The 23840-nt window shown below is 38.2% G+C and overlaps 1 protein-coding gene across 1 annotated transcript; it reads right to left on the bottom strand.

The window, feature by feature from the left end:
* Nucleotides 1-602: 602 nt before the first annotated feature.
* Nucleotides 603-23638, bottom strand: LOC105661776 (uncharacterized). Its single transcript, XM_012279229.2, has 3 exons — nt 23498-23638; nt 4333-4472; nt 603-4255 (listed from the first exon to the last, which is right to left on the bottom strand). Exons 1-3 carry the CDS (start codon nt 23498-23500, stop codon nt 1078-1080), a joined length of 3321 nt encoding a protein of 1106 aa, XP_012134619.2. The 5' UTR covers nt 23501-23638; the 3' UTR covers nt 603-1077.
* Nucleotides 23639-23840: the final 202 nt, after the last annotated feature.

Genomic DNA, 23840 nt, shown 5'->3' with positions numbered 1-23840 from the left:
ATCGGGGAATGTAGAATTTTGGAAATGTGAGAATTGGGGAATGTAGAAATTGGAGAATGTGGCAATTGGGGAATGTGGAATTTGAGAAATGTGGGGATTGGGGAATGTGGAAATTGGAGAATGTGAGAATTGGGGAATGTGGAAATTGGAGAATGTGGGAATTGGGGAATGTGGAAATTGGAGAACGTGGAACTTGAGAAATGTGGGAATTGGAGAATTTGGAAATTGAAGAATGTGGGAATTGGGGAATGTGGGTATTGAGGAATGTGAGAATTGGGGAATGTGAGAATTGGGGAATGTGGGAATTGGGAAATGTGGTAATTGGGAAATGTGGAAATTGGAGAATGTGGGAATTGGAGATTGTGGGAATTTGGGGAAAGTGAGAATTGAGGAATGTGGAAATTGGAGAATGTGAGAATTGGGAAATGTGGAAATTGGAGAATGTGGGAATTGGAGAATGTGGGAATTCGGGAATGTGGGAATTTGAAAATTTGGAAATTTGAAAATTAAGAAATTTACCTCGAAACCCCAGAAAACTGAAGGTCCATAAATCTGAAGACTTCGACGTTTCAAAATAATGAAATTCAATAAAACACCACAAGTATTTTATACAAATTTTTATTCTAATGTATGCGTGCGTAACATATACAAAAGAAGTAGAACTCTTTTTACATTTCGTACATTCCTGTGTTCGTTTCCTCTCGTATAAACTGTACATCATTTAACACAGTGATAATCTCACAACAAAGGTTCCACATCAAGTTGACGTGCCATTCCCGTAACAGGCCTACATTAATATCTCACGAAAAATGTCGATACTTCGCCTCGCTGAACACATTTTTTTTTTATTTATTACAACAATCTTTGCATATACACGCATAAGTAACTGACAAGAATCCAGTTACGTTATCTCCTACATTACGCCAATTCCTTCGTGAAAAGATTTAGCAGAACCGTCGTCTTTAATAGCACTACATAAATAGCTCTTAAACTATATATATAAAAATTACAAAAAAGGAGAAGAGAAGTCAGTTTGCGACTGTCAGTTCATCTAGAAAAGATCACTCGTTCTCCTTTTCATCGAAGGAAAGGCGGTAGTTCAAATGGGTTCTCTGGCACCGGGTAGAAGTAGCCAGTAGGCCTGTTCGTGGTCGGCGGCAAAGTGGGTGGTGGAGCTGGCCGACCGGTTGGTGGCGGGGTGTAAATAGTCGACGTTGGTACAATGGTGTAAATAGGCGTGGGTGGTGGAGGTGGTGTCACCGTAACACGCGGCGAAGAGGGTGTAGAAGGAGGTAGGTACGGTGGAGGTCGAGTACCTGGTACGGTGCCTGTTGGATGATACGGAGTCTGCGTAGCAACGGAAGGGGTGCTTACATGAGGTCTTGTCGGATATCCGGGGGTGGAATACGTAGGAGACGTAGGGAGGGTAGGCTTCGAACGATCTGGTGGCAAATAAGTGTTGGGCTGCGTTACTGGAGGTTTGGGAGGTGGTGAGGGATATCCAGGAGTAGGTCTCGGTGTAGAGAATGGTGGTGGTGTAGGATATCCAGGAGTAGGTCTCGGTGTAGAGAATGGTGGTGGTGTAGGATATCCAGGAGTAGGTCTCGGTGTAGAGAATGGTGGTGGTGTAGGATATCCAGGAGTAGGTCTCGGAGTGGAGACTGATGGTGGAGTGTGATATCCAGGAGTAGGCCTCGGTGTAGAGAATGGTGGTGGTGTAGGATATCCAGGAGTAGGTCTTGGTGTAGAAAATGGTGGTGGTGTAGGATATCCAGGAGTAGGTCTTGGTGTAGAAAATGGTGGTGGTGTAGGTCTTGGTGTTGACCGATCGGGTGGTAGATAAGTGTTAGGCTGTGTTGGCCTTGGCGGTGTGACTGGAGGTCGGGGAGGAGTTGGTTTTGGTGGGATGTATGGTCGAGGAGGTTGCGGTGGTTGAGGTGGTCGAGTTGGCTGTGGGGGCGGTGGAGGAGGAACGTACGGTGGCCTAGTAGGAGGACTTGGAGGTATATACGGTCCTTGTGGAGATGGCGGTTGAGGCGGTGGTGATGGTGGAACATATGGCCGCGGCGTTGGAGGTGGTTGTGGAGGAGATGGTGGAACATATGGCCGCGGCGTTGGAGGTGGTGGTGGAGGAGACGGCGGTAAGTATGGTCTACTTGGCGGTCCATAAGGTGTTGGCGGTGCTGGAGGTCTCGGAGTCTGCGGTGGTTGAGGTGGTCTTGGTGGAGAAGGTGGTCGCGGAGTTTGCGGTGGTTGGGGTGGAGAGGGTGGTAAGTATGGTCTACTTGGTGGTCCATAAGGAGGTTGTGTTGGCGATGGAGGAGGTCTTGGAGTCTGTGGTGGTTGAGGTGGTCTTGGCGGAGAAGGTGGTCGTGGAGTTTGAGGTGGTTGAGGTGGAGGTCCATATGGTGGTCTGGTAGGACCTGGAGGTGTATACGGTGGTACTGGTGGGGGTTGATACGGTCCCGGAGTAGGTCTTGGAGGAGAAGGAGGTAGGTACGCTGTAGGAGTAGGCGGTCGTGGCGGTGAAGGAGGACGAGGAGTTTGTGGTGGAGAGGGTGGTCGTGGAGGTTGTGGTGGTTGAGGAGGTGGTCCATACGGTGGTGGGGTGGGAGGTCTGGGTGTTTGGGGTGGTTGAGGAGGTCCATATGGTATTGGAGGTCGGGGTGTTTGCGGTGGTTGTGGAGGCCCGTATGGTGGAGGTGTTGGTGGTCGCGGTGGTGGTGGTGGCGGTCTAGTTGGCTGTGGAGGTACTGGATAACTGTATCCCGGCGATGGCGGGGGATAAGGTCTGGGCGTTTGCGGAGGAGGAGTAGGTCTTGGAGGTTGTGGTGGCGAAGGTGGCACATATGGTGGTGGAGTTGGAGGTCTTGGAGGTTGTGGTGGAGAGGGTGGTACATACGGTGGCGGTGTCGGAGGACGTGGTTGTGGAGGTCTTGGTGTTTGTGGTGGTTGAGGCGGCCCGTATGGTGACGGTGTTGGAGGACGTGGTGGTGGTGGTGGAGGTGGCCTAGTCGGTTGTGGGGGTACAGGATAACTATAACCCGTCGATGGCGGGGGGTAAGGTCTCGGTGTTTGTGGAGGAGGAGTAGGTCTTGGAGGTTGCGGTGGAGAAGGTGGCACATATGGTGGTGGGGTTGGAGGTCTTGGTGGCTGTGGTGGAGGTGGCACATAAGGTGGTGGGGTTGGTGGTCTTGGCGGTTGTGGTGGAGAAGGTGGTATGTACGGTGGCGGTGTCGGAGGACGTGGTGGTGGAGGTCGTGGTGTTTGTGGTGGTTGAGGAGGCCCGTATGGTGACGGTGTTGGAGGACGTGGTGGTGGTGGTGGAGGTGGCCTAGTCGGTTGTGGGGGTACAGGATAACTATAACCCGTCGATGGCGGGGGGTAAGGTCTTGGTGTTTGTGGAGGATTAGTTCGTGGAGGTGGAGAGGGTGGCACATACGGTGGTGGAGTTGGAGGTCTTGGTGGCTGTGGTGGAGGTGGCACATAAGGTGGTGGGGTTGGCGGTCTTGGTGGCTGTGGTGGAGAAGGTGGTACATACGGTGGTGGGGTTGGAGGTCTTGGTGGTTGTGGTGGAGACGGTGGTACGTATGGTGGTGGCGTTGGAGGACGAGGTTGTGGAGGTCTTGGTGTTGGCGGGGGTTGAGGAGGAGAAGGAGGTGTATACGGTGGTGGTGTTCTTGGTGGTTGTGGTTGAGGCGGTCTAGTTACAGGTGGGAATGGTTTTGGAGGCACTGGATAATTATAACCTGGTGGTGATGGAGGCTGAGGTGGGGGAGGTCTGTATGTTGGCGGCGCAGGTGGTTGAGGAGAGGGAGGTCTATACGTTGGTGGCGCAGGTGGTTGAGGAGAAGGAGGCCTATACGTTGGTGGCGCAGGCGGTTGAGGAGAAGGAGGCCTATACGTTGGTGGCGCAGGCGGTTGAGGAGGTCTATAGGTTGGAGTATGTGGTTGAGGAGGAGGTCTGTAGGTTGGCGGCGCTGGTGGTTGTGGAGATGGTGGTCTGTAGGTTGGTGGCGCCGGTGGTTGAGGCGATGGCGGCCTGTATGTTGGAGGCGCTGGTGGTTGCGGCGATGGTGGCTTATATGGTGGTAATGTAGGCTGTACTGGCGCTGGATAAGTATAACCAGTCGGCTGTGGTGGCCCAGGTGGCCTAGTTGGTGGCCCAGGGGGCCTGGTTGGTGGACCTTGCGTTGGGTACGTTGGTGTCACCGGTCTTGGAGTAATCGGTGGTGGTGTTGGCGGCGGCGGTGTTCTACAGGAACCATCATTTTTAAGAATATTATTTACTTACTGACATCAGTAATGCTTGTAAATAATTTCATTTTTTACCGCGGCGGTAGCGTGAATATAACATTTGGCGGTTCATAGTTGTAGCCTCCGCTTGTCGCTATCGCCCTTTTGCTCTTCTCACTAGATGCTGTCGCATATGTGGAGAGCACTGCCACTATTGTGGCAATCCACAAGATTCGCTGTAACAGAAAGTACCACTAATTAACGGATACTGAATCATAAATAAATCATCATGCTGTGCATGGTACGTTCATAACACGTACGTCAATTTTATTCATAACGCGGAGATAACGATCTCATTTATTGGGAGCGATTGATTCGAAATACATATATCAGGTCGTGAAATGTTGTATAATCGATTACAATAAATCAAAGATGCTCTTCGTGGGATTATCTCACGCCTCTTCCAACAGAACCTTACATAACTTGTCCCGACCACGAAGCACCTTGTATGATGAATCACTGATCGTGCAAGTTCATTCTTATGATACTCTCATTGATTCTCAACTACTCCATAACAAAAAACAATCTCAGATGATTCGAATCTTGCAAGTATATTAATTATCCGAGCGTGATAATTTTTCTTCCTGCCGTCAATTGATTATGGTACAAAAACATCTGTATTTACCGTGTACATTGAAGAAAATCGACATCGAACTCGCAAAGAAAATTCATCTTCAATGAATATTTACCGCAGAATATTTATCGCGACAACCTGCGTGCTGCAGTTATTTCTCTATCGAGCCTCGGCACTTCGCACTAAACGGAGTGTAATAATCCAACGATCGAACGCAATTATCTTTCGCAGGCTGGACGAGCTTCATAAATCAGCGAAGCTGAAGGGGAAGGCCTCGTTGTCCAGAAATTAAAACCGTCTTATCCGTTTGCGACATCGTGAACGCGCCACGAATGATGGTTCTGGCCCGAAGAAACGTCCAGTGACCTTTAGGTGTATAATTTATATAGGAGGATCGTAAGGCTGCGGGGGAGAGATGTTATTCTCCTACAGTGTCTTTCGCCAGTATGTGAAAGGCTACTGATGTATATAGACGGTGTCAGGATGGTTAAGTCCGTGGATCACGCGATACAGATCACAAGGTTACAGTTTCTTGAGAATTTTCCAGATCTCACGCTTTCGTTGAAATGTGCGATAACGCTAAAGGGTGACGATATGACGCGTAGAGCGGAGTATAATGGGTGGAGCTATAATAATATAAAGCGATATGAAATATAGTGACGATGTAATAGTGATGTAATATGGAATTGTTCTGGTTCTATGAATAGAATAGACAGGTATTCAGATGTATTATAGGTTTGGGAGGAATGTCCTCATATCGATCTGATGTCGATCCGATGTCGATCTAATGTCGATCTGATGTTCATCTACATATTAACAATTTTTCATGTTCCTACTTTACTAAACTTTTAGACTTACAAGTTTCCAAATGGACAGCTCTTTGAATCTTAAACATTTTAAAATCTTGATGGTGCCTACAGTACACAAATCTCCAAACCTCTTTCAATTCCTGTATTTCTCAAATTATCAAATCCTCAACATCTCTGAAGTCCATAAATCTTCAAATCATCAAGTTGCCAAGGCTCAAAGTCTTTAAACCTTCAAATCTCCAAATCCCTGAATACCAAAATTTTCAAACCACAAATCCTTAAATACTCACATCCTTACAACTTCAAATACCTAAATACTTAAACACTCAAATTCTTACATCCTTAAGTCTGTAAACCCTTACACCCTCAAATCCTTACATTCCCAAATCTTCACGTCCTAAAATCCTAAAATCCTTACATCCTCAAATTCTCAAGTCCTCAAATCCTCACATCCTCAAATCCTTACATCCTCAAATCCCCAAATCCTCAAATCCTCAAATCCTCAAATTCTCAAATGCTTAAATGCTCAAATCCTCAAATCCTCAAATCCTCAAATCCTCAAATCCTCAAATCCTTACATTCTTAAATCCTCAAATCCTCAAATCCTCAAATCCTCAAATCCTCAAATCTTCAAATCTTCAAATCCTTGAATCCTTAAATCCTCAAATTCCTGCATCCCTGAATTCCCAAATTTCCAAATACCCAAATCTTCATATCTGCAAATCCCTGAATCCTCAAATTTTCAAATCCTGAAATCCCTGAATCCCCAAATTTCCAAATTCCCAAATCCTCACATCTCCAAATCTTTCAAACCCAATATCCTTAAATCCTCAAATCTTCAAATCCCAAATTCCTCAAACTCCCAAATCCCTAAACTCCCAAATCTCCAAAACCCAAAATCTCAAATCCCGAAATTCCCAACTCATCAAAACTTCAAAAAATTTCTATATACAGAAGCCAAATTCCTAAATCTCAAAGCTCAACAAAATCTATTTATCAAAGCTTGCAAAAAAGTACCCGTTTGATCAGAGCCGCCGTGGTTCAAGTTACGAAACAGTCCCCTCCTTCAGGTATCCGTGACCGAAGAAAGCTTGCGAAAGAGTAGGACAGCAAATAGGAAGAGTCTAGTTACGACTCGTGTCTATGTTACCATAAGGTTACCATGTCACCCGTGACAGACAGTTCCACCATAAGAAACGAAGAGTCCGAACGGTATCAACGTTCGAATCGTGGATGATCTCATTAATGTTTTCACGCTTTAACGCGACGATAATAGAATTCAAAATGTTGCAGTCATAATTGAATAGATGAGATCGTGTTCAGCCGATGAGTCTCGTTAGGCACCTTGAGCAATTTAGCTCGTCATCACGAATAAATAATCGCAACCGAGAAGAAATCTCGGGATTTATTAGAACGAAGTTTTAGCAAGGATTCGTGCGAATGGAGCGAACAATTATGCATATCTTGGTAGGCTCATCGACGGTTTATTTACACTTAGAGAAAGTTGCAAACCCGTGTAATGAGAATTTAGAATGGGTCAGTAATTCGCGGATTTCGAGGTGCAAAATTGTGTCGCAACAGCGGTTCTAGTGTCGCATTCGTCATCGACAACATTGCAGAACGAATCGAGTAAAAATACATTTTTTTCGTCCATTCAACACCGTAACCGATCGATGTTATCTGCCCGGTTGGACAGAAAATGAATTCCGAAGTTTTCTCGATGAAGCATTTCTTTCATCGCACGATCGGCTCGGGTCAGTTTTAAACGCTTTGACGGGTCTCGTTTAATGGCTCGTCGGTTAGGTCAGCAATGACAGGCGCAAAAGTAATATCTTGCATAATGGAGAGACGCAGGTTGCGTGTTTGGTACTAATAAAGTGCGAGCAACGTCTTCGGCTTTCTAATTATCTCTCCTCGAGATGCCACTAATGCGAATGCTTATTAAACGAAGAAAGAAGAGGGTGTTTGTCGCAACTCGCGTGTTAAAAGAGACGAAAACCAGGAGACTGGTAAAAGGAAAATCATTTTCACCCAGGTGAGAAAAAAGAAACATTTGCAAGTGGAACGCGAGAATATAAATTAATTTTAATTAAGACGCGATTATCATCTAGACTGTACGATAAGGATAGATGCAACATTGTTTTCTTTAATATTACTTGGCAATTATCGCGTTGACTGTCGCGACGGGGTACCGCTGACTCAGAGTACATAGTTTACCTTAATAATTGTATGTACATATAATTCTATTTATATCGGTGATCAGGTTATACCGGGAATCGTATTTGGAAGCTTCTGTCGTGATTAATTTTCGTGTAATTTAGGTTTTGCTGGTTAGCTACTCTTTTTTGCGAAGAGTCGAGGTATTATGGTAGACGGTCGGAATTTCAGAATTGCAATAATTTAAAATTTCGAATTCTGAAATTCCGAATTCCAAAATTTCGAATTCCAATATTCCAAATTCCAAAATTTGTAATTCTCGAAATTTCAAAATTTCAAAATTTCGAATTTCAATATTCCGAATTCCAATATTCCAAATTCCAAAATGCCAAATTCCAAAATACCAAATTCCAAAGTGCCAAATTCCAAAATTCCAAAATTCCAAAATTTCGAATTCCTAAATTCTGATATCCAAAATTCCAAATTCCCAAATTTTTAATTCTCGAAATTTCAAATTTTCAAAATTTCGAATTTCAATATTCCGAATTCCAATATTCCAAATTCCAAAATGCCAAATTCCAAAATACCAAATTCCAAAATACCAAATTCCAAAATGCCAAATTCCAAAGTGCCGAATTCCAAAATTCCAAAATTCCAAAATTTCGAATTCCTAAATTCTGATATCCAAAATTCCAAATTTCCAAATTCCCAAATTTTTAATTCTTGAAATTTCAAAATTCCAATATTCCAAATTCCAAGATACCAAATTCCAAAATACCAAATTCCAAAATACCAAATTCCAAAATACCAAATTCCAAGATGCCAAATTTCAAAATTCCAAAATTCCAAAACTCAAAAATTCTCAAATTCCAAACCTCCAAAATTCTAAAATATCAAAATTCAAAAATTTGTAAACTTCCAAATTTCTAAAATCTCTAAGTTTCGAAGTTCACTCAACTCAACACCAAATGAATCATATTGAACTTAATACGAATTGAAAACTGACAAGTAAACCTACCCAAGTGTCACTCTCCGATTTTGATGAAATTTGGATATGTTATAGTACATTGAAAATTAGGGGACACGTATTTTTTTTTATCTGCGGTAAAACATATTTAGGGTATGAAACAACCCCCCAAAGTGTGAGGGTAAAATGGAAAAATTGTGATATTTTCGAGATCAGTGAAGCAATCTTGATGATTTTTGGTATGAAAGTATCTTTCGATAGAAGACAAAAATTGGCCTAGGTATGTTAGAAGGGGAGTGAAAATTAGGGGGTGAAATACCCTAAAGCGACCAATTTTTTGCAGCAAAAAAATCAGTTTTGATCTGATCGAAATAAAATCTATTAAAACTTGAAGAGGAAAGTTAATTAGGGAACACGTATTTTTTTTCTTTTTTATTACATAAATATTTGGGACGTAAATAACTCCTAAATTACCGCGCTCGTTTGGCACTACGCATGAAACGCCTTGCAAAACTGTATCTCCTAACTGTTCGATCTTTTTAATATATCGGTTTTTTACGTTACTGAATGGAAATCTGAAATCAAAATTCAATATAACGGATCCATTATGGCGGACGAAAACTCGAAAACCTACTTACATGGACTGTATTTGTGACATGCGATTTTCAAAATATAATACAATTTCTGACATTCATTGTTAGGTATGTAAGGTGCATCAAGCGTGTTAAGAACATATTGTAAATATATTGTTTATAACAAAATTGTTTGAACAAAGGAATTAATAAAATATGTGATCAATGTTTCCATAAACATTTTTTGCATACGATGAATGCTGTCATCAGATTTTAAAAAATTTCATTTTTAAGCTACATTGTTCAAACAATTTTGTTATAAACAATATATTTACAATATGTTCTTAACACGCTTGATGCACCTTACATACCTAACAATGAATGTCAGAAATTGTATTATATTTTGAAAATCGCATGTCACAAATACAGTCCATGTAAGTAGGTTTTCGAGTTTTCGTCCGCCATAATGGATCCGTTATATTGAATTTTGATTTCAGATTTCCATTCAGTAACGTAAAAAACCGATATATTAAAAAGATCGAACAGTTAGGAGATACAGTTTTGCAAGGCGTTTCATGCGTAGTGCCAAACGAGCGCGGTAATTTAGGAGTTATTTACGTCCCAAATATTTATGTAATAAAAAAGAAAAAAAATACGTGTTCCCTAATTAACTTTCCTCTTCAAGTTTTAATAGATTTTATTTCGATCAGATCAAAACTGATTTTTTTGCTGCAAAAAATTGGTCGCTTTAGGGTATTTCACCCCCTAATTTTCACTCCCCTTCTAACATACCTAGGCCAATTTTTGTCTTCTATCGAAAGATACTTTCATACCAAAAATCATCAAGATTGCTTCACTGATCTCGAAAATATCACAATTTTTCCATTTTACCCTCACACTTTGGGGGGTTGTTTCATACCCTAAATATGTTTTACCGCAGATAAAAAAAAATACGTGTCCCCTAATTTTCAATGTACTATAACATATCCAAATTTCATCAAAATCGGAGAGTGACACTTGGGTAGGTTTACTTGTGAGATATGTTGAAATTTACACATACTGTTTTCTGCTACTGAATGTCACAATTAACGTGCAATGTTGTTATTTACATTACTACAGCTAGTTTTACACAACTTCTAGTTGTCGAGCAATTATAAAGTACCAAAGAATGTTAATTGCGTGTCGTGTATGACAAATAGGAGAATTTAAAGTATAAGAGTCTACTGTGTTATTAAAGCAAAAAGTTGTTATTTATTACGATGACTTTTATTTACGATCATATAGGTTAACGTGACAATTTTTACTTGCAAAATGTTCAAACCTTCACTTATTATCAGAAACACGCAAAAGTGTTGAAGTGAGAAGGTAACGGGAAATTACTCAGAAAGCAGTAAAGTCTCGCTATATGGCCCTCGAGCCGTAGTAAGAACTTATAGAATGAACTCTATGTATACATGGATTTAACTTGCTAATTTTTGTATAAATTTCTCAATTCAGGAACTTTAAAATTTATAAACCTCCACATTTCAAAAATCTGTAAATTAAAAAATTCAATAGTTAATAAATGTATCAATATGAAAATATCTAAATACCTATATTTTGAAAATTAAAAAAGTTTCTGAATAGCAATATTAAAATATATAAAAGTGTCTGAATTTGAAAATGTGGAACTTTGAAGATTTAAATATGTATGTTAATGTATGTTAATTGATTAATTTAACGTTAAAATAATATTCAAGTAATATATGCGAAAAAGAACCTCGCTTAATGTACCATATAACGAGACCACATTATAACGTTTATCACCCACGCAATCGTTCACAAAATTTATGAACAACTTCAAAGAAAAGAAATATATGAGAACAAGTATTAATAAATAAAGTTTCACGACGAAACAAAATTATGAAATCAGCTTCGTGCTGCCATGATCGTTTCCTTGTTAGGTATCTGTTACGATCCGATATTTAACCTCTGTCGAGTGGAACAAAACTGAAATATTATAGAACAAGCTCGTGCCCGTTTCCTCGAGTCTCTTAGAAGCCATTGTAAATTTCTCGTGCTTCGTGTCGATGAATTAAACAGGCTCCCGTGACACATCGCGACGCGGGAAAAGAAGCACGTCGCTGGAGAAAGTTTTCGCGTTGTGAACGTACACTCTGCTGCAATGTAGCCTTACGTTGTTATAATCGAATATATTTAATAATTGACTAATGACAAATTTTTATCTCGACAAATTTTTGTGATTATGAATTCACTAATTAGCAAATCCCTAGATACACAATTTGCTAGATCTCCAAATCCCTAGAATTTCAAATACCCTGGTCTTTAAATTCTAGGGGATTCATATATCTATGACATATTCTAGCTTTAATAAATTCTTAGATTCTCAAATTCTTAGGTTCTCAAGTTCTTAGTTCGACTTTCTATGTCCATAAATTTCTAGATCACCAAATCCATAAATTCCCATACTAGTGAATTCTTGAATCCCAAAGTTCCTATCCTAAGTTCGACAAGTCCTAAATGATCCTAAATTCCTGGACCAAATCTCTATTTCTGTACTCATAGATCCCCAAATCCCATCGTCCACAAATTTTTAAGTCTCTAAATCCAATCTTTCCCAAATTTCTAGGTCTTCAAATCCCATCGTCCCCAAATTACTAGGTCCCCAATTCCCATCATCCCCAAATTTCTAGCTACCCAAATCCCATCGATCCCAAATTGCAAGGTCCTCAAATACCATCATCCCTAAATCAATAGGTCTCCAAATCCCATCGTCCCCAAATTGCTAGGTCCCCAATTCCCATCGTCCCCAAATTTCTAGCTACCCAAATCCCATCATCCCCAAATTTCTAGGTATCCAAATCCCATCGTCCCCAAATTTCTAGATCTCCAAATCCCATCGTCCCCAAATTGCTAGATTCCGAAATCCCATTGTCTTCATATTTCCAAGTCCCCAAATTCCGTCGTCCCCAAATTTCTAGGTCCTCAAATCCCATCGTCCCCAAATTACTAGGTATCCAAATCCCATCGTCCCCAAATTTCTAGGTCCCCAAATCCCATCATCCCCAAATTGCTAGGTCCCCAATTCCCATCGTCCCCAAATTTCTAGCTACCCAAATCCCATCAACTTCAAATTGCTAGGTCCTCAAATTTCATCGTCCCCAAATCACTAGGTCTCCAAATCCCATCGTCCCAAATTTCTAAATCTCCAAATCCCATCCTCCCCAAATTTCTAGGTCCCCAAATCCCATCGTCCCCAAATTGCTAGGTTCCCAAATCCCAAAATTCCCATCGCAAGTTTGACAAACACCTGCGTCTCAAATTCCTGGATTCCCAAATCCCAAAATTCTTATACCAATAAATCCCCAAATCCCAAAACATCCAAATTGCAGTGGGTCCAAATTCCAATATTCCCAAATTACTAATCCAGCCCTTTTCAAGTTTCTCCAAATCCCTAAAAATGTTCATAAAAAGGTCTTTCGTAGCCACACTTTCTCCAGGGAAGTTAGATTTGCTCCCGACTGTACACGGCGATTATCTCGAGCTCGTCACCCACGTAACAACGCGTAACCATCTCGAAACCAAGACGGAATGCAACGACAATAGGACTCTTTACTAATTACCATAACAACGATCGATTCTGTTCTATCGGAACGCAGCTAAAACTATCGAACCTTTGTGCCGTGGCTAACGTTTACGAGAATGCAAATGACATTCCACGACAGGTGCTGCAGCGAAAGCGTGCACCCGAGGAAATCTGTGAAAATGAAGTATCTACATGAAACGTCGCCAGGTTTTGTCAACTTTGCAGTTAGCTAACGTACCTTCTGTGAAATGTTAGCAATCGAGTGTTTAACACTTCCATTGTACGGATTGAGAAATGCTTTGGACTGTTTTACGAGAAACTCTTATGGACTGTTTATTTAATCCATTTTTTGACTTGACTGACAGTAATATTTTCATGTGATTCAAAGTTGATCTAAGGTTTTGTAATTTAATTTGAAAAGAAGGTTTATAAACCTTCGTTCGAAAAATTGTGTCACGTTTGTAAATATTTTAAATTACAGTATCTTGTAGAAAGATATTTGGAATAATTTCTAGGACGATTTTAAGATTTAACATGAAGGTTGTAATATTATGAGGTTGCAACTTTTATTTCAGCAAAATAAGGTTGTCCTAAAATTATCACTATCGTACCAGAAAATGGTAAATATGAAAATTTATTACTTTTATGGAATAATCGACTGTTCATTGTTTTGTGATGTTAACGTTGAAGCATCGAATGTGTTAGAAAATATCAGTCACGATCTGTGACGCGAAGTTCTTTGATTAATTAGTAAACAAACAGAAGTTTCTGAGGTTTCTGATCACAGTGATCTGATGAGGCTTGAACTATCAAGGAAACGTCGAGATACTTATCCCTCTAGAATTCGATAAGAATCTTCACGGAATTTCATTTGAAATATCAAAGTGTCTCTGTATATTTCGAAACGCGTTAAGAATTTACACGAACGAGAGTGAAGTTGACGAATACTCTGATTTTAGATAGAATGTATTTTGTTGATCTTGTGAGAAGTATCAGATGTAGTGAATTTGTGGATTTAAGAATTTGGAAGATTTAGAAATATCAGAATTTTAATAATTTGAAAAAGTTGAGAATTTGACTGATCTTGTAAGAAGTATGAGATGCAGGCAATTTGTAGATTTAAGAATTTGGAAGATTTAGAAATATCACAATTTTAGTAATCTGAAAAATTTGGTAATTTGAAAATTTAATAATTTGGAAAGTTTGAGAATTCAGATCTGAAAACTCAGACATTCACAAATTTGAAAATGTAGAAATTCAGAAGTTCGATAACTTAAAGTATCGAATTTTTAAACCTCGAACAAATTAAAATTATTTACCAATTCATTTACAAACTAAAGAATATTATGGACTAATGTCCTAAAGCATTCTGCTCTTCCCATGACGGTCACAATTTCCCCAGTAACCTCATTTTCTCCAGCTCCGCACATAAATCATCGAGTTACGTACTCGACAGCTATACATCACCGAACTCACGAAATCATTATTCTAATTAAAATTCCGTGACGCAATAACATGAATCTGAATATGTATGTCTCATCTCGGTTACAAATTAGTGAGCATCCTTTTTGGGAAAAGGTTGAAGCTCGTAAGAAAGAGTATCATAACAATTACGTAATCGTTGTAACAAGATGGGCCTGGATGTCGGGCGTCGATAAGGAAAAATTCCAACGGCAGGTGAAAGAAGAAGAGGATCGAGTATTTATCATGTTCCAAAGGGCATCGTCCAGAAATTTATTGGTCAATTTTTCTCAGCCATGGTCAATTTCGCAATCGAAGCGCCGTAACAAGCGTCAGGCGTTCAATTGATCGAAGACGATCCTTGAAGATCCTTTTCGTTCGAATCCGTTGCTGTGTCATCGACACGAAATTATTGCTACCCGTTACGTAAATACTTCTGGGTACTTGAACGCACCGGTGCTTTTCTGATATTTTGAGGACGAGCGAAAAAATTTATCGTCGAAGAAAAGGTTAATTGCTTAAAATGTGATACGTGAACATTAAATACGAATTAAACATCAGTGCATTGAGTATGAGCTAACGTGCGGTAATAAAGCGATGTTATTTTGATTTATGCTTTTGTTGCCTCTTTTGCGCTCGCGTTGCAAAACCCTGTTATGCGACGATTACGTGGCGGTTTCAGATGTAACCGAGGTTAATGTTAACTTCCAGCGGTGCAACAGTGAGACACAGATATCGAAAGTATGTTACAAAATTGCTGGCGCATCGGGTATCGATAATTGTCAAATCATTTTATTGACTCACGAGTGAATGCTGTTATATTGCCATTTTTATACGATTTTCGAAGTCATGAGGTACGTAAACTTATGGAGGTGGGACATAAGGTTCCATTTTAGGTACAGAAACTTTTCAGATTGGAGGTGAAGCGTAGTAGTGGTACATCGGTTAACTTCGGATATATTCGTGCCAGCTGAGAATTGGTCAGTTAGGTTAGGTTGGCGTCAGAAGTCAACAAGTACCATAGGTTCATATGCAAACTATATAGACAAGTCTATATTTAATAACTAATAATCTAAATAAACTAATAATCTATATTAGAACTTTTTTGAGAAGTGAATGAAGTCGAATGAAATCAAAAGCTTACACATTCCTTAAAATATGCAAGTTCTACAAGACCTTTTTTATTTTTATCCAATCATTTATAATCTGAGATAACCTCTCACTTACGTATGTCTCATAATAACCTCTATTATCCCCTTTAAATGCATTTTTAAATTTCGGTGGTAGAGGTTTATTTTGAAAGGCGCGTCACGTGATTCGAATCCCACCGAAGCAGAACGGAACTACCCGACGTCCCCTTATGAATTCGATTAACTTTACATCCTGTATATCTACACATCCTATCCATCAATCTACCTTTACATCCTATGTATCTATACATCTTATGTACCCTCTATCCTATGTACATTTATGATATAAGCCAATTAATGTTCTCCATCACCGATTATATCGAGCGAAACGAGCGAGGCCTCTAATTGAAATCTCTAAGATGATGCTCGATGAAAAGTACGCGCGGAATTCAAGCATCATATACTCATCTTTCCGATCAAGGCTGTGTTACAGCATTAGATGTGGTACAGGTGTGTGTACGATGGCACTAAACCTCAAAGAGACGCTGTCGAGCATAAACGAGGGAAGAGGACAGTAGCCAACTTCAGCTAGAAGATATTGAAAGTTGTTTGCTGTCGATGTCAATTGCCCCATCGATGATGAACTATCATTGACCTTCGTCCTGTCTTTTCCCTACTTCCAACGTGACTGAATCTTTCTTTCCATAATAATGAACAAGATTGAACCGATGAAATGATTCCAACAGAAAATTATTACCAATTCATATATTCGTGTAGAGCATAGAGTAATTGATTTATCTGAATGTTATTGCGCAATTATTATAAGTCGGAGGCAAATGCAACCCTCTTGCATTATAAGCAAATTCGCAATTATTACTACGTTGCGAAATTATTATTGTTGTGTGAAGTGAGATTTTGAATGCAAAGTGCGATTTTGGGACTTTGGGAGTTTGGATACGTGCATTTTTGGATTTAACAAATTTTTGAATAGTGGAGTTTTAGAACTTTGGGAATGAGATTTGGAAGGTTGGGAAATCTTTGAAATTTGTTAATTTTGGGACATTGGAATTTTTCTAATTTATATCCCTGTATCCACATCTGTAGATTTCTAGATTTTTAGTGCTACGTTTTCCAGATTCCTCGACTTTTCGGTTTCTAGATTTCTAAAACTTTAGATTCTTACATCCATATTAATCTATATTCCTAATTGCACATGTCCCCTAGTTCCCTAGGTCCCTAGTTCTCTAAGTTCTCACATCATTAACCCGTTCAACCTCTACTTTCCTATACCCCTATTTTCTTATATCCCCAGTTTCCTATGTCCCTACTTTGCTGCATCCCCAGATCCCTACTCACAGCTCCTTTTCATTAGATTCCTACATCCGCAGTTTCTCACATCACCAAATCCCTATATCCGTCATTTGTAACAAGGTGAATAACAATTAATTAATTATTAATTGCCCAAATATCATTGGTTCACTTTTGCTCCCCAAAGTGAATTGCAAGAAGTTCTCATTCCGATTGCACGATACTTTCGACACGAAATGATTGGACAATCGATGCTGATTGTAGAAAAGTAGCGTGAATCTCAGAAGAAAACTAGATTGGGGTTATTATTCTTCTTGCCAGTTGAAATGAGGTTGAGAAAAGAACGATTCGAAACAATGAAGAAAAGTACTCGTCCTGAGATCGGCCTCTTGCAAAACCTTCAGATGTTTATTGTCGAGAAGAAGAAATCGAAACAATTAACATGCAAACCGAATTTCCGTGTACAACTGGCTTCCCTCTTGAAAAGACATCTGTTACGAGAAGACGACTGAACCGAGAATTGCTTAAACTTCTTTTAAACTTCTATAAATTCAGTTAAAAATATTTATTTAAAATTGTTGTATTAAACTGAATGGTGAATATGAGTCACCTTTCGAGTGAATACATCATACGTATAATACTATAGATCCAGTTAAAAATATTTATTACAAATTGTATTGAACTGAACGGTAAGTGTGAGTCCACCTTTCGTTAATGTCTATTAACCCCTTGCACTATGATTTATTTGTCAGGTCGGAACTAATCACAGCTGCAATATTAAAACAAAGAAAGTGGAAATATTATGTTAATTTGGTATCGATCGTTGACTATGCAAATAACTGGACTTGAACTCCAAATTGCGTATCCAAAATTCGAGTAAAATTGATCACGAAGTACGAGCGCGTCAGACTCGTCAAAACAGTGCAAGGGGTTAACGATTATTCCGACGTTAATCGCCATAAATTCCGTGGAATTCGCGACAACTTCGACGTTACTTATCATAATCCATTGTTCATCCGAGAAGGTAGGCGTGAATTAGGCAACGGCGTAAAACGTTTCGCAGGCAAAAACGTTGATGAAATTTTCGCGAAATTTGGATGTCAAGGTGTTGCTCGTATGGGCGTGCACCGTTGACTATCCCGAAAGGTTTCTGCACCGTGTTTCTTTTATGGCGTATTGCATTCATATAATCCAGGTTAACAAGGGCTATTAGTGTTAAACAGTGCAGGGGGTAGAAAAAGTAAAAATTCGCTCTCCTATTAAAATCAGTGTATTCCTGCAAGGGAGAATGTCAGTCCTACGAAAGATCACTTGATTGCTAGCCGAACATTGTTCGTCATAGCTTATAAATGTCAGCTTCGACAGATTATCCGGCGATAAATCGTGCTGAGAACACGATCGTGTTGGTCCGGCGATAAAAAGTCGGAAAAATCGAAGATATAAACGAGTGGCTTTCTGAATCATTCACGCTACCGGTCCATCGATGTAGCGCGATTAATTCATCATCGCAGCGTCGATCGATCGACAAGAAACGTTGACGAAACCGATCGGAGAGAGAGGCTCAAAATTTCGTAATCGGACGTCGCGAAGCTTTTTGCGTCTTTATAATGATGCAAAGATTTTCGAAGGATCGATGGCTGGATATACAACGGAAAAATCGCTGATTGTCGAACACGTTCCGCCGATTTTACTACGATTCTTTCGAAACAACCGATGAACCGTAAAAGTCGCGGTCGAAAGTGAACGTTAACAGGAATTTGCGAAGAGCCGGTTGCGTGAGCAGAATCCAGAGTTTAAAACTGCATTCCGATACATCATGCATTTTACTATTTTTATGGCTCATTAACGTTTCCGTGCTCATTACGCGGCGGGAAGATACAAATTTCAGAGTTTATCGTGGAAATACTTTCTATACCAGTTTTTGCAAGTTGCTTGTTTTGGATAACTATATCCTATATGTTCGTTAGAGTCTTGTGAATAATTTTGTCGTTTTATGAACAATTTTGAGGACGATTTGTATCATATTTTTAATTCAGACTAAGTAAAATAATTTAGAGAAAAGGTGCATTCATTTTTGGAGAAATTAAGAGTCAGATAAAATGATATACAAACATATATGTTGTTAAGATATTATTGTTATCAGTTATTCCAATAAATATTTTTTAAATATATTATTTTTACATTGTATTATATTGCATTGATGGATGTACATTTAAAAAATTGGACAAATTTAGAAAATATGGAAGATATGAAAAATTTAGGAAATTTGACAAATGAGGGAAACTGAAGAAATTTGGAAAAGTTAAAAAAAATGAAAATGCAGAAATTCAGAAATTTAGAAATTTAGGAATGCGGAAATTAACAAATTTTTTAATTCAGAAACCTAGAAACCTAGAACCCTAGAACCCTAGAAACCTTGAAAAGCTATAAAATCTATGAAATCTATGAAATCTATGAAATCTATGAAATCTATCAAATCTATCAAATCTATCAAATCTATCAAATCCATGAAATCTATAAAATCTATGAAATCTGTGAAATCTATAAAATCTATGAAATTTATGAAATCTGTGAAATCTATGAAATCTGTAAAATCTATGAAATCTATGAAATCTGTGAAATCTATGAAATCTATGAAATCTATGAAATCTATGAAATCTATAAAATCTATAAAATCTATAAAATCTATAAAATCTATGAAATCTATGAAATCTGTGAAATCTATGAAATCTGTAAAATCTATGAAATCTATGAAATCTATGAAATCTATGAAATCTATGAAATCTATGAAATCTATCAAATCTATCAAATCCATGGAATCTATAAAATCTATGAAATCTGTGAAATCTATAAAATCTATGAAATCTATGAAATCTGTGAAATCTATGAAATCTGTAAAATCTATGAAATCTATGAAATCTATGAAATCTATGAAATCTATAAAATCTATGAAATCTGTAAAATCTATAAAATCTATAAAATCTATAATATCTATAAAATTTATAAAATCTATAAAATCTATGAAATCTATAATATCTACAAAATTTATAAAATCTATAAAATCTAGAAATGTAGAAATTTATCAATGTGAGAATTAGTAATATTAAAATTTGCCAATTTCAAATATGAAAATTAATAAATTTGGAAAGTTTAAAATTATCAACTTCCAAAACCCAAGATCTTGCAAAGTATATAAAGTCAAAAATAAGCCCAATTATAAAACATGAAAAATTTCTTCCAACAAATAGGCTAATTAGGTAACTCGCGATATAATCGGGTGTGAAGAACAAGCGTGCGTTAATCTCTCACCCGATTAAATCGATCAAGATCCTCTTAAGTTGTACCATGACACCAAGGGAGTACAAGTAGTAATCACCGTTTCAGTAGACGAGCGAATTTCAATTAATTGACAGCATCAATTACCTCGGTGTAATTAACTACCTACACCATGACCACACGCTTTCGAAATCTCGACACCAAACGGATTATCGATATTAACAATATTCATTGATGCACCATTTTGTATGGAACGCAAATTCGTTGGGCAATTGTACAAGTCTCTGAGAATCCGACAGATGCAACAGCAATGAAATCGGAAAACCGTGCTACATCTTTGTTCTTCTTTTTTATTTCGTATTAAGTATCGCAGCTACGATCTGTAGTTCCCACAATGTAGTAACATCGAATTGCGTCACATTAATCGTGAGAAGATTGTACGCACGTGCAAGCAAAAGGAAAGTAAACTAACTGCTATAGTTATTAGTTAATTACGTGTATGAATTAGTCGAGAATTTTTATTCGATAGAATGATTCTTTAGTGGACTTGTCTGACACGGTTGATGAGTTACATCATCGTTGAGAGGCATCTAATGATACACGAATCGAATATTTCGATGGCTCGTGATTTTTACGAAACAATTACGACAGATTGACCTTTCGGACGAAAATTTCTATGTTACGTGATCGTGAAGGTACTTTTCACCAAACGCACGACGAACAAGAGATTACGATCGAAATCAATTTAGATAATCGTACCCTCGGGGACGAAGTTTATCGATCGAATAGAACCTTGTTAAATATGTGGCTGAATAGGTCTATGTCGCAAATTATGCGTTTCTAGAATTTATGCTTGGTGTGAATGTTTGGCGTGACACTCTGGGTATTCCAGAAATTTTTATGATAATGACGCTGTTGAATATAATACTTTTTACGATGATAAACATAATTTACGTGATGAAAATAGGTACACAGAGTTTTAGGGTGAATTCTACAAATTGAATAGTGTGGATTTCTTGTTTAAATCGGGATATTCAAAATGGGGGATGCGATTTTAGAATTTCAAAATTTTTATACTGCAAGTCCTTCAAATATTTATAATTTCAGAAAATTATATATTACTTAGTAAAAAATTACTACTCGGTACTACAAATATAATTTATTAACTACACTTGAAAAGTTAGCAAAAAATTAATTTTGAACTTACTAATTCAAAAATGTCTACCTTCCAAATTATTAAATTTACATATTTCTAAATTTCTTAAATCAGTAAACCGAATCTCAAAATACCTTCAAACTTTCATACTTCTAAACTCGAACTTTAAGATTTAAAAATTGAAGCTTTCCACCCCTTAACTCGTAACTCCTTAACACCCCAAAAATAATACAAATTGAAAAAGTAACAGTACAACAATTCTCTCTCCATCGTCAGATGCTTTCATCGCCATACTGCGATTACAACACGTCTATTTCAAGAACTTCACTCCGAACCTTTTCTACAGGCGATCGAATTCTCTCTGTATGTGAGCTACTTTCATCGGAGGGTAATTTTCCTCTCTACTTGACGTTATCGTCAACGTCGAACGGTGGAAAGCAAAGGCCAGAAAACGGAGGCTCCAGAAAGGCGGATTTCAGGTTAAGGAACAATGATAACCTTTGATATTTCGCGCGCTAACAGCTGGCTGACGCTTGCATCTCGCTATTAATTTCTGCGAGGCAGTACAGCGTCTCGTACGTGTAAATACCAAGCGTTGAGCTCGCCAGTAGAAACGTTGTTCTGCAGGGACGAAAGTGATTGCGGCACACGAACTCGAAAATCACATGTACCAACCTTAAAACTCGATTTTTATGTCTATCTTTAGAACTACCCCTTTACATTCATCTATGAAACACATTCACCCTTCAGACTCTACCTTTACATTTATTTTGGAAACTCTATTTTCGTATTTAGATTCAAAATATTCGAAACTATATGTTTATATTTATTTTCAAAACTCTAGCTTCATATTTTGCTTCAAAATTTAACTCTACCTTTATTTTCATTTTCAAGCTTCATTTTTATATTTAGCTTCAAAGTCTTTATATTTATATTCAAAACTATATGACTATATTTAGCTTCAAAATTCTAGCTTCATGTTTGGCTACAAGTTTTAGTTTCAGCTTTATTTTTATTTTCAAGCTTCATTTTTATATTTATCTTCAAAGTCTTTACATTTATATTCAAAACTATGTGACTATACTTAACTTCAAAATTCTAGCTTCATATTTGGCTACAAGTTTTAGTTTCAGCTTTATTTTTATTTTCAAGCTTCATTTTTATATTTATCTTCAAAGTCTTTATACTTATATTCAAAACTATGTGACTATATTTAACTTCAAAATTCTAGCTTCATGTTTGGCTACAAGTTTTAGTTTCAGCTTTATTTTTATTTTCAAGCTTCATTTTTATATTTATCTTCAAAGTCTTTATACTTATATTCAAAACTATGTGACTATATTTAACTTCAAAATTCTAGCTTCATATTTGGCTACAAGTTTTAGTTCCAGCTTTATTTTTATTTTCAAGCTTCATTTTTATATTTATCTCAAAAATTCTAGTTTTACGGTTAGCTTCAAATTTTAGCTCTACCTTTAATTTTATCTTCAAGTTTCGTTTTTACATTTATTTTCAATATTCTAGTTTTACATTTAGCTTCAAGTTTTAGTCCTACATTTATTTTTATTTTCAAGCTTCATTTTCATATTTATCTTCAAAACTCTATGTGTACGAATATCTTCAAAATTGTATTTTTATATTTATATTTAAAACTGTATCTTTACATTCATCACCGAAACTTCATCTTTAAATTTGTCTTCAAAATTCCATCCTCACAAATATCATAAAAATTTTATTTTTAAACTTGTCTTAAAAACTCTATCTTTACGTGCATTTTTAAAACTCCACCTATACACTCGTCTTCAAAATGCTATATTTACATTTGTCTTAAAAATTCAACCTCTACATTCATCTTCAAAACTCCATTTTTACATTCATCTTCAATACTCCCTTTTCATATTCATCTCCAAACCTCTAATTTTACATATACCTCAAAAACTCGGTTGAAAGAGAAACTGAACTTTCTACGATAATTCGTGAACACGAAAAGTACGATCCGCAAAGGATTCAGAAAGTAGTAATCGCAGAAGCACAACGAATATCGAAGACACCCTTTCGCACCACCAGTCCTCAACATCGACACTTTCACGACAGATATTCCAAACAGTTGATGCACAAACGGTGATCAAAATTTGACGAGATCCCCCGAGCAACCCCCACGGCTGTTCACACGTTACACTTGATCCTCGGTCGCACTTTACTTACCATGTTTCGTATCGCGATCTAGTTTGCCGGTTTTCAAACCGAACACTGGTCACCGTATAACAGGACACGATCAAGACGGACGCATGTTCTCGCGGGTGCTTGGTGTCCCGGGAGAGGTGACTTCTTCGTCTCGAGGTAACGTGGAGAGCATTTATAGGATTCACCCGATTCGCTGGTGGGGGCAAAAGCAACGTTCGGTCCATGCGATTATTGCGAACCGACGACCACGAGAGGATGCTGTAACTCTTCGAGAACGGACGAGGAAAAAGTGAGAGAAAGAGAGAGATGAGGATGGACGGGGAAATGATAGAGGGAGGAGAGAAAAAGAGACAGAGAAGGAGAA

This window comes from Megachile rotundata, chromosome 1 (assembly GCF_050947335.1).
Source record: "Megachile rotundata isolate GNS110a chromosome 1, iyMegRotu1, whole genome shotgun sequence".
NCBI classification, from domain to species: Eukaryota; Metazoa; Arthropoda; class Insecta; order Hymenoptera; family Megachilidae; genus Megachile; species Megachile rotundata.
The sequence above is the reverse complement of the archived record's forward strand: the minus strand, read 5'-3'. Positions and strand labels throughout refer to the sequence as shown.

What these genes read in the sequence shown, in the direction of transcription:
- LOC105661776 (XM_012279229.2), bottom strand. An exon ending in ATATTCACGCTACCGCCGCG is followed by an intron (nt 4,256 to 4,332) that starts GTAAAAAATGAA and finishes TGGTTCCTGTAG; the next exon opens with AACACCGCCGCCGCCAACAC.